Raw genomic sequence first — 11102 nt, 5'->3', positions numbered from 1 at the left:
GGGGGGGGGAGGGCAGCGCAGAGAAGCCTATCCTGCCTGAATACCTACGGATTGCTTCTCTAAGCCTGCGCTCTCAATATGCGAATTTGCTTGGTTCCGGCCGTAAAGAGAATACGGACTGAAATCTTGGGGATGAGTGGATGATATATACAACAATACTATCACGACTAGCAGATTTTTGTTTATTGAATCTTTAGCCCGTTGGGACAACAGGATATACACGCAAATCACGAAGACCGCCGTGTAGAATCCTAGGCGACCTCTTGAGCCTAATGGTCCTTTCATGGGAAAGCATCGACGCTCACCATAAGTTACGCTGGAAAGCTGAGATATTCAGACAACAATAGGACATGAGACACCTATAAACATACCCAGAGCCACAGCACTTCTTCCTACAATGCACATGTCACTTTTACACCAGCAGTGATGACCAGATGGCATACCTTCTGCAGCGAAAGCGCCATGACTTCCTCGCGGTTGGCACGCGCTGGTGCAGCCTGTGAGAGAGCCACCAAGGACGTTACAACTCAAGACTCTTATAAAGCCATGCTTGGGAGGGAACGTCACTGACTGCAAATCCGGAAATATCAAAAATCTACGCGCCCATCATACGGATCGTAGCTCGATCCAACAGGGTCCAGCAGTCGAAGCAACCTGCGGACAGCCCATCAACGTTAACGGCGGTGGCATCAGTGCAGGAATATATTAATGGTCCTGTCAGTATACTACTAGCAACAGCCACAGCCACACCTCATCCATTTGCACCTGAGTTTCGTGGCACTGCGCAATGGTGAGAGATATTAGACGTGGGTAGAAACTTATGACCCAACGTAAAGTTACCTTCATTGCAGATAGACATTAAACCGGCGTCTATGTAGTACCAGACCGATATAACTACCCATCACGAAGGCGATGCAGCTAACCCCATTTATCATTAGCTCGAGTACCTGTCAGGCGGCACCGGTGCCCTCAATCCGAGATTGATTGTATGTCCACCGCCAGGGAAGCACAGAAAGATAAAGGAGCGAGGACTGTCCTTAGGCAAGTAAAAGCTGACAGTAACAAGCTCTGTCCATGACGTTTTAACCGGCGAAAGCGCTCAAAGCACACCACACGAACTTTCCTTCCACGCAGCCGCGGCCTGGAGACTGGAATTACTTACTACGAACTTGCGAACGTCGGATGCATTAGAGGTGGGATAGCGTTTCATCCAGTCAATTTCGGCGACAGGCATGAGAGTGGCAGGGGAGCATGTTGAGCCGACGTGCTTGATAATAAACCTGTCTCGTCGTATCACGGTAGAACATGGGCGCCGTAAATGCGATGAGTTTGATTCTGATCTAGCGAACAAGGAAATGAAACAGTATCCAAACCGCGGAAAACAGAAATGGATGGACTAGTCAGCCAGGATCGATGATTCGTCTTGCATCTTACGACACGTATGATGGAATTAGCGGGAGCAGCATTAGAGGCACGGGACGACTAACCCATGGCACGTCCTTACCCGACTCATACTTGCAAGGGGGACGCTCCCAAGCTGCGACGCGATCAACGTCCTTACTCGTCTTAATTGGGAACACAATCCCCATCTCGTAATTCGTAATCTGCCATCCTGTCAGCATCAGAGCTTTGCTGAATGAGCAACCGTACTTACGTTCAGTATAGGAGTGAACGCGGAACCTGATAGAGTGCCCCAAGCTGAAGGTGTGAAGTTATGAGAGCCCACGTAGGCCCATCCGGCATAATCTCGCTTTGCATCTGAGGGGTCCACTTCGACGATGTCACTGTCTTCGGTCTCGCTTCCAGAGTCCACGTCTAGAGGTCGCTGCTTTCCTCTGGAAGAACTAGCCAGCGTTGACTGGCTTTTATCTCGGAAAGTCGCGATAATCATCTATTTGTCATGAATGAACTTTCCGAGTCTGAAGGGACGTTCAGTGGAAGTTACCTTGGTGTGCATCAGCACGCCCCCGCGCTTGCTCCGAGAGTCGTGAAACAACTCTCTAGGAAACTTGGCGGCGTCCCACTGGTTTCTCCTACAGAACATCGTTCCTCCTCCCTAATTCCGTCTAGTGTCAGTTACGATGGTCCTCAAAATAATGGACACAATCACGTTCTCTCCCAATACACTCTGCCGAACCGTCTGCAAACTAGGGAACAGTATCTTTACAGGCGGCCAGGGCAGTTTCGCTCGCCTGCTCTTGGGCTGGTCAAGCCACTCCTCGGCCGAGTCTCCTCGAGCCGAACAGTGGAACTCATTCATCCACTGCGTCGAATATGTCCCGATACTCGAGCCCTAGCAATAATCGTAAATGAGTAAAGCAGCCTGACTCGCACGAAACGATGACACGCACTTGACACTCCAGGACAACGTCCTTATCCTTTGGCGCGTGCAGTCCGAGGTCACGCAAGGCTTTCATTAGGCCTGTATGGCCCGTCAGGATAAGGCTCGGCCACCCTTCATGTTTGCCTGCTAACGAAGCAACGAGTTTCACTTTGACTTTAGAGAAGTCCCATCGGCATCGGATGTCCTGTATGGACTTGACAGGGAGATTTGGATGCTGTTCGTCCCGGATGAGGTCAGACGCCGCTCACGATGCAATGGACGGCTTACATCGGTCTTGAGCATGTTATCCAGTGCGGCGCGGACATTCAGAGCCTTCAGGACTCGTTCGAAAGCGGCCGGAAAGTCAGTTGCTTTGGGATCGTGGGGAATAGGGGATGATCGGAGAGGTATATCTTGTAACCATACGGTCTGGATATCTGTTAGTTACCTACGACGTCAATCAGCAGAAGGGAAGCACATTCTCGATATCTCGCCAGTCAAAATCTACGAAGTTGGCGGTCGTGACTACCACTCGTAGTCTTCCAGTCTTGTAGAAGAGCTACCGGGGACTTCAGTCGGATGGACGGATAGAGCCCTAGTAATGGTAAGCTTACGAGCATGAACTGATGAGAAAGTTGGTCATAAGAGATTTCGAATCATGCAGATCGACGAACTTTGATATGCATGCAGCCTCTCCCGTTCCTCAAGAATGGTGTAGTCATAACCCAGTTCGGCAGGACGTTGCGGATGCTCTCATGGCCTGAGTGATCCGGTTGCGCGACAAGGATAACCGGCGTTGAAGGATTGAAGAACTCATATAACCATGGCAGCATCAACGCGTACGAGGATACAAGCGCAAACGATAACTCCGACTTCTGTGGGCACAATATGAAGCATCCTGTCGGATTGAGTTAAGCGATCACCTACTTTCCCAATAATCTCAGAGAGCCTGAAAGTAGGTTGCGTGTCCTTCTTGGGATCAACATGCTTATTGGCAGTTTGTCTCAGCTCTCCGTCCCAGAACAAAGGTTCACTCCCGCTGGGAGCAGTATATGCCATTCCGGTCGCACTGCGGGGAAATGAAGCACGAGTGTCGGCATTTCCACGCAACTGAGAAGAGGAAACGTGTTGCCTCTTTGCGGGGGGCGCACTGGATGAACTTGGACTACCCTCTCCCTCAGCGGATCCCGTATCCCCGCGCAACCGTTTCTGACGCTCGAGCCGAGCTTTCTCCAGCTGTGCACGTTCGGACAAAAACGATGACGCCGACGCGGCCTGGGCTGCTGGATTAGGCTTTGCAGCAGTCCCTATAGAGGCTCTTGAGGCTTCTAAAGCTCGTTGAAGATCCTCCTGAAACTGCGCCTCCTCATCGTCTTCAGGTACGCTGACAGGTCTTTCCTGCTCCCCGAGACTGAGAGCAATTGCACTTGGATATGGGTGTGTAAGTTGAAGAAAATCTGTGTGTGTTAGCTCTTACCGTCGTATATCCTCGTCGTCAGACATTTCAGTGGCAGCGAAGATGTTGGTTGTAGTGGTGAGAGGAGTGCTAAATGAAGCTGTGGCGCACGAGGCTTCATTACGTACTGCGTGCCACGAACGCGTTATTTGCTCGTATTTGGTTCGGTTTCAACTTGTGGGCCGGTTCCTCTGATCCTTCGATCCTCTTTGCCACACAGGTTGTTCGCGATTTTAGAGTCGCGATGAACATCGGTACTGGAGATGAACGAGCATGGACTTATCCCGTGTATAACTGCTCAACAGCACCCACGCTATCGTTCACGACAGGTCTCAAGAATAACGACGATTTAGGCCGTAATTTCCCCCGGATGGCCAAATGGTAGCTGTTCCCTGGACAGCATAACTTACAGATTACTAACGTGTGGTAAGGTGTCCAGACGGCTCTGTAGCATTGGCACAGTGCGAAAACCGAAGCTTCCAGTTCATTGAGTTGTAAGTTCCGCGGTGTTGTCTGTATTCGTCGACACTCAATGGAAGGAAATTTTGAAGCAATCCCGACCCTGTCACTTCTGTGGTGTCTTCTGGAGAACCTCAAGAAAACCACAATAATCCGAGGTCTGGCTTGATCGAACAAGCTGCTCCGATTCTTGACTATATCTGGTATCCTTCTGCGTCCCCACGCAACCCTGCTTCGTATTGTTTTGTTGCCTCGGTTCGAGAATGTCCCGTAAAACTAATCGACGCTAGTGATGGTAGGGTAAATTAATGTGGCTTTTAAACACAACTCGTATATTGATGGGCCATCATACGACAGCTCCGAGCATCGTACAAGGTTGTAGATCATCGTGAGAGACAGATTGCACCACACAGTCTTGCTTTCAATCTTTATGCAAACAAGCAGGTGACATATCTTTCGGGACAAGCTATCTGCTGATTGGCGGAATTCTTCTAGACTCTACTGTGGGTTCGAAGATGCTATTGAGGTCTTCGACGTGGTTTCCCCAGGAGAAGGCTCTCGCCTGCATACCACCCCTTCTAAAAAATCCAAAGACGGATTGAAAGGTTCGTGTTGTCATGTCGCCCCACCGCGTTAGACCCAGCCTCACCAGCGGGGTAGGGATAATATCCTCTCTTGCATTTGCTCCCAGCTATGGCTCCGATACCTACTTCGCTGCGGGATCGCTCACTCCGTCTAGCTCCTACACCTCCAACATCGCCCTCTTTACGGAGGATAGCAATGGCACTCCTATAGGATACCCGGGCGTTGACAGCGCTGGCGGCGGCGTGCGAGCCGCTGTGACTCAGGTTTGTAAACACTCAACTCTGTGTAAAGTTTCTTCCGAAAAATCTCATTCTTCCTGGTGGTACGCCGGTCGGATGCGTTGTGGTCCAATAGCTGCAATTTAACGCTACGAGCCCCCATATACTGTACGCCTCTTTCCGCCGGCACTGCTGCATCTACAGTTGGGATCTCCGCGGAGACATTAGTACACCGCTGAAAGTATTTCGCTACGGAGATGCTAAGGGTGCGACACGCGCACGCGACGAAATGACCAATCAGAAGCTACGGTTCGACAGTGACTTGAGCGGCCGGTGGTTGTCTAGCGGAGATCAAGTGAGTCCGTAACCGCGGCTGGTTGAGTATTGCTTTTGGCATTCATTACGAGCGCACGCTAGAATGGAGACGTATCTGTGTTCGATGTCAACGACGATTCCGCGGAATCGAGTGCGACTGGTCCACCAGAAGCCAAGCCGACGCTACGGTTTCATGCGCATGATGGTACGTTATACCGGTCCAACGTACCTCCAATTCCAGTTCTCAGTATTCTCAGATGCTGTCGGGTCCGTGGGGTTCCACCCTACGCAGCCACTACTGCTATCGGTTTCAGGATCAAGGCACTTCCATCACGACGCGGAATCTCGCTATGTCGACGTTGCCATGGAGGGATCCTCGTCTGACTCCTCTTCTGACGACGGGAGCGATGATGAGCGTGAGGTGACAAAGCGGTTGGTATATCATCCGTTTCCTCTTGATGCGTCTATCCGCCTCTGGGATTTTAGCCAGGCTCGGACGGGGCTGTCTTCGGATGAGGCAGCAGGACTATAGAACTGGGATTTCTACCATGGATCTCTTTAATCTGATGGCTAGTGCTTTCATAAGAGGTGGTCAACAGGGCTATATTTCTCGATGTAAGACATTTGCTTTGTTCGCCGAGTCTCCGCGGAAAAGGTTCATAACGATGATATGAGAATCACGACCCATCATTAGGTATTACAGGATAATATAAGTTATGTTCGAGTCGGAATCCGGGTCCAAGCACGGTCCATAGCCATCGTAGCGTACGCAGAGTTTGAGGTCCGAACAGGAGTCACACTGAGTGCCTCTTCATCCCGAGTTGCTCCTTCGGCCCATCGAGCGAGGCAGGAGCATTGCCTCGGGACAAGAACGCACTGTCGTCTTCAGACGTGGTAGGGGCAAATGCTAGCATGGGTAGCGACATGCCTTGCCTGGTATCCAGGTCTTCTATGTGCATGGTGGTAGGATGTACGACTTTACCCAAAGCCACGAGAGCTACAAGGGCCGTGGGGAACAAGGCCTAGCAAAGGCGGTTGAATGAAATGTCGACGACTAAGTACTCAAGACTCACCGCCGCCAAGCAGGGAACTATCCCAAGGTTCTAGTGACGAAGTCAGTCAGTGCCTAAGGGACTAAACGCATACGCACCACGCCCTCCCTCAAAAATGTCAACACGAAGATAAGTAAGATGCATATTGCATATGCCAGGCCGGTCTCGATGCTATAAATCTCTCGTTAGACGGCGAGAAATAAAAACTACATAGTCGTACTCACAACAGTACTCCTATTCTACGAATTTGTCGACCTCTGGGGACGTTGAGATGCTCGCGCAATGCTTTGTTAGTCCGCAGGATTCGCCAAGCTAAACTAGGATCAACTCCTCGGCTGCCTCGTGAAGACTATCCGGCACTGAACGTACAGATAAGGACAGTCGTGGCCAAAACAGTGACCAACGAGGCTCCGAAGAAGGTTAAACCAGAATAGCCAAAGTTGGCAGACAAGATGTTGTGTCGCCTCCAGGTTGCAGATAGTACGGTCTGCCTAGAGGCAGTCAATGCGATTATGCAATAGGCCGTCGTGCAGAATGTCCCTGTCCTTGCTATAAGTCAAAATTTAAAACATGGAATACCCTACCTACCGAGGCACACAAAGTACGACAAGCAAGGAAGTAGCACGAACTTGATTCTTCTATCCCACATCACGAAACAGCGCCATATCTAGCAAGAATACAGTGGTCCATATTTTCAGAGCATAGCGTAGGCTGAGAGCATACCAGTAAGGCGTCCCCGATCAGACTGGACGGATGAGGTTGGTCGGAGGATAATTACAGAGTACGAGGAACATACCTATTGAGGAGGACCAAAGGTGTCTCAATAGACACGATTATATTGGGAAGATGTAGCTCCTCCGCATTCGTACCACTGGTCGGCACATCGATGATCAGGAGATCCACCAGGAAGTTCAGAGTGATCGCCGCGGTAGAGGTTACAAATAGCAGGACCGTGACAAGCAGCAGGCGGCCGTTCATCAAATTCTTGGCCTGCAGTCTGGACAACAGGATATACACGCAGGAAGCGAATACTGCCGCATACGCTCCTGACCCCCTTGTCAATACGCTAAGGAAGACAAAGTCCGGACGCAAAAGGGGTTTCGCAGAAGCGAGTCAGACTCTCTCACCATATATTATACTGGCAATCTGTGAATGCTCAGACGCGGAAAGTGGGGCAAAAGCTAGAGGGCTCACCCACAACCATAGAACTTCCTCCTGTGAAAGGAACGACGACGTTTAGGGAGACACTGGCATCGAAAGAGAAATACGTACCTGGTGCAGACACAGGCGGCCCATGGTTGATCAGAGACCGATTCACGAGAGTTACAAGGGATGTCCCTGCTGGGTGCGGGAGAAAGACAAATATAAGGCTCGAGGAGGCGAGCAGAGGGGTACACGCTGGTTTGCCAAGCCTATCACCCGTCGCAGATCCTTTAGAGACTAACACGTTACCGAGATACGTATAAGCCAAGTCTACGTGTTCTCGGAGTTCATTTGATACCGTTGTTCTACTTCGGATCTTTCACAACCTAATGTGGTAGACACAACACCATCTCGAACCTCGAAGATCGCGAACAGAGTGTAAGAGACGTAACCAACGACGAAGACTGACCGCAAAGATAGCTTATGCCCATGCCTGAAGTTTTAAATTCGCATATTCATTATGCTTGCGATTGCTCCCCGTACGCGTAAGCCTACCCGAAAAACCAATGATAGTTTAAGAAACATAATCATGCGCAATGGAGGCGCGCATCGTAGCTCAGGCTGCCAGTGCTCACCTGGCGTCTCCGAGTCGGAAAGGTGTGGCGTACTTGTGCGAGCTGCAGACTCAGTGGGGCATTGTCCACATGTTTTATAGTTCATAAATGAGTCGAACTTCAAGCTCGACGAAGCCCAGTCAAAACCTGCTGTTTTGACCCCCTTTACGGACCTTTAGATAGGTTTGCATCACATTGCTCACCTTTGTAAGCCAATAAACGGCAGAATCGCCTTGTGAGTGTCCCAATCGGACTTGTGACTTGTTACCTGCCACCTGCGATCTTTACGAAGTGTCGGCTTATGCGCTTTCACTTGCGCCCATGTCATCCCATCGTCGCAACTTGGTCGCAATGTCGCCAAGTTCCCATTCCTCTAGAATCGGTTTACTGTTCAGTAGTTGTATAGGGCTCTCTGGTGATCGAGAAAGCGAGTGCTTAACAGGGGTTATACCACTTACGTCCCAAATTACTCGAAATGTAATAGGAGCACTATTCATAAATGGTAGGTGGCCCGATCCAAATCTCACCGCCACCAACAAATAGGAACTATTACCCCTTATGTCGGGGATTACTGTTTGTGTGATAGAAATTAATTCCAAATATGTAGGGTGGCACTGTCAGGCATTCCCCGGCTGCCTGTGGAATTGCGCCAATGGCAAGCATCCTGTTGCCTATGGTACAAGCTATAACAGTGTTGAAAACATGCTGTACCTGTCAGTAGAGGGCCATTGCTATGCATGGCAGGACACAAGTCCTGAGTTGTGTCTGATAAGTGATAGCATTGGGTGCATAAATGTTCCAATTGATGTATACAGTACTCTTTCTTATGCACATATCAAAAGCCCTTAGATCTGTATGTGCAATGTCCCCTTCATTCATACTTTGTCCTCCTGTGGCTCTGCCATCATTATACCTTAAAAGTCCCTGCCACTCATCAGGAAACCGGAATATCTCCAGATGGAGACAGCATCTCCGCGGCTCCGCCATGTGCGGGATGAAGACAGGTTCTCCAGACGGAGATGAGGTCTCCATCCAGAGACACGCCCCCCACTAATATACAGTAATCTGTGCTAAATTATGCTCGAATGCAAAGACGAGCACATATAGCAAAAACATAAGCCCATATCCTGTCCCTATGTGAGGGATAGATATCGAGTGTCAGGTATACAAACTCCCACCGAAGCCACGTGGTGTCTCCAGGAGTCTCCATCTGGAGACGCTGTCTCCGTCCTGAGCCGGACGGAGATGGCTGTCTCGGGATGATGGGGGGACCTCTCCGTCGCTCCGGGGCTCCGTGTGACTCCATATGGAGCATATGGAGATTTCCGAGGTTCCTGATGCTCTGACAGATTAAAATTTGGTCTGTATTGGTGGCTACAAAATTGTATTTGTACCCAGCCCAGGGGATAGTAGCAGCTGCACTACTAGACACAAGTAACATAGATCAAAGTGCTCCTCTGCTTGCCAATCAAAGATTGGCGGCTCTGTCACAGTCAATAATACCTGCAGACTCCAGGTAACATCCTACCAGAACCAGAGTGCTCATCCACTGCCAATCTTCGATTGGCAGCTCCCTCGCACTCATTTTTCCTGAACCAAGCTGAAGGACAGTCATTGGAAAGGATAGTCAAAGAGTATCCCAAGCAGCTGGGAGCAGAAACAAAATATATATTACACCTGTACTAGTTTCAGTTTCTCAAGGGGACATATAGAGACCACTGAGCAGAAGAAATCAGGGTTCCAGAGGCAGCAGAGATTGAAAAACACAGGCCCAAGATGCCTGTGACCAAAGAGACTCATATCATAGTCTCTGCCACCCACACGTCGACTCAGACTACTGTACCGATACGACCTTAGGCAATGCAACGGCTTATGTAATTCACCGTGGGAATGTGGCAGGTCAAGCAACGTCTCCGTCGGGACAAGGGACACATGCAACGCAACCTGCAGTTGCGCGTACTAAGGTGAGGGTAATGCAATGTTGATACACTCCTCAGATAGATCTCAGGCTCAAATCGCTGAGAGAAGACTCAGAAGAAGCTTCAAGAGGGTTTCCAAAGCACCTGCGAATAAATTTGTTCATTTTTCCCCATTTAGCGCGGATTCAAGCTCCGGGGCCCCAAGAAACAAGGTGTCCGGGACACGGGACAAATCTCAAAATAGGCAACGGCGACGGACCTCTCGGGACACGGGACATTGCCTAAGGTCGTATCGGTACAGTATGTGTGTGAAAAACAATCAATGTTGAGACTAATTCCCACAGTAACAATCCATCAAACTATTCAGCAGTCAGTGTATTATTTCGGACCACAAGTACAACATTCAAGAACCTCTTATAACCAACATAAGATCAATGTGTATGTACCAGTAATGATTGGATTAACAGGAAGCACATCCCACCAAGTTGACATGCTTCAACTGCTGCACGTCCTAGACTAATGAGCAAGTGGGCAACTATGACATCACTCAACTACAGAAATGCGCTTTCTGCAGTCAAGCTATGTCATAGTAAGGAGCCAATGAGAAGCCAGAGATCCCAACCGGCGCGGCACCTCAGCCACTGACTGCAGACCGCCACAAAAGTCAATTCCCACGGTAAGAACATGCCACAGACGACAACGAGCATGCAGTAAAAGACAGAGGTACGATAAAATGCTCAAAATATTCCAGTGGATGGACGACCCAAAAAAACCTCTTCATAGAAGAAACCACAGAAATACACCGAAAACCCAGGACGAAAACACAGTATTATTGAAAACAGAGACTACAAATCCGATTTTGTAGTCTTTTTGTAGTCTCCAATACAAGCGGACTTTAAAGCGGACATTAAACAGGGTAGTCAAGACTACAACCAAAAAGTCGCACACATTCTCGGCAGCGCGATTCCCACGGGGTACAACGTTCGGCACGCACCCAATTTTGCGGGTAAGGACTCAT

General features: G+C 49.7%; 3 protein-coding genes across 3 annotated transcripts; 1 reads left to right on the top strand and 2 right to left on the bottom strand.

The window, feature by feature from the left end:
• Window positions 1-1284: 1284 nt before the first annotated feature.
• GLOTRDRAFT_116112 (phospholipase D/nuclease) lies at window positions 1285-3855 on the bottom strand. The gene is made up of 13 exons (XM_007867856.1): window positions 3801-3855; window positions 3456-3749; window positions 3251-3392; window positions 2998-3198; window positions 2938-2946; window positions 2802-2882; window positions 2612-2752; window positions 2352-2558; window positions 2111-2293; window positions 1946-2056; window positions 1655-1891; window positions 1488-1604; window positions 1285-1429 (listed from the first exon to the last, which is right to left on the bottom strand). The coding sequence occupies exons 1-13, from the start codon at window positions 3824-3826 to the stop codon at window positions 1397-1399; spliced, it is 1782 nt and encodes a 593-aa protein (XP_007866047.1). The 5' UTR covers window positions 3827-3855; the 3' UTR covers window positions 1285-1396.
• A 509-nt stretch (window positions 3856-4364) lies between these two features.
• Window positions 4365-5740, top strand: GLOTRDRAFT_41432 (uncharacterized protein; the record flags this gene model as incomplete). The annotated part of the gene is made up of 6 exons (XM_007867363.1): window positions 4365-4538; window positions 4596-4682; window positions 4705-4843; window positions 4899-5086; window positions 5178-5396; window positions 5459-5740. Coding segments are annotated over 6 exons (1089 nt in total), but the record flags the coding sequence as incomplete, so codon positions are not given.
• A 410-nt stretch (window positions 5741-6150) lies between these two features.
• On the bottom strand, window positions 6151-7704 carry GLOTRDRAFT_129252 (uncharacterized protein; the record flags this gene model as incomplete). Its single annotated transcript, XM_007867855.1, has 11 exons — window positions 6151-6378; window positions 6430-6459; window positions 6507-6579; window positions 6633-6720; window positions 6778-6948; window positions 6997-7075; window positions 7132-7153; window positions 7205-7454; window positions 7536-7554; window positions 7603-7623; window positions 7681-7704. 11 exons carry the CDS (start codon window positions 7702-7704, stop codon window positions 6151-6153), a joined length of 1005 nt encoding a protein of 334 aa, XP_007866046.1.
• Window positions 7705-11102: the final 3398 nt, after the last annotated feature.

This window comes from Gloeophyllum trabeum, assembly GCF_000344685.1.
Source record: "Gloeophyllum trabeum ATCC 11539 unplaced genomic scaffold GLOTRscaffold_00006, whole genome shotgun sequence".
In the NCBI taxonomy this organism is placed as follows: Eukaryota; Fungi; Basidiomycota; class Agaricomycetes; order Gloeophyllales; family Gloeophyllaceae; genus Gloeophyllum; species Gloeophyllum trabeum.
Note: the sequence above shows the minus strand (reverse complement) of the source record. Positions and strands in the feature narration are given on the sequence as shown.

What these genes read in the sequence shown, in the direction of transcription:
- GLOTRDRAFT_116112 (XM_007867856.1), bottom strand. Translation starts at nt 3,826, where the DNA reads ATGTCTGACGACGAGGATATACGACG. An exon ending in GACGACGAGGATATACGACG is followed by an intron (nt 3,750 to 3,800) that starts GTAAGAGCTAAC and finishes CCCATATCCAAG; the next exon opens with TGCAATTGCTCTCAGTCTCG. An exon ending in CGGGTAAGGACGTGCCATGG is followed by an intron (nt 1,430 to 1,487) that starts GTTAGTCGTCCC and finishes ACGTGTCGTAAG; the next exon opens with ATGCAAGACGAATCATCGAT.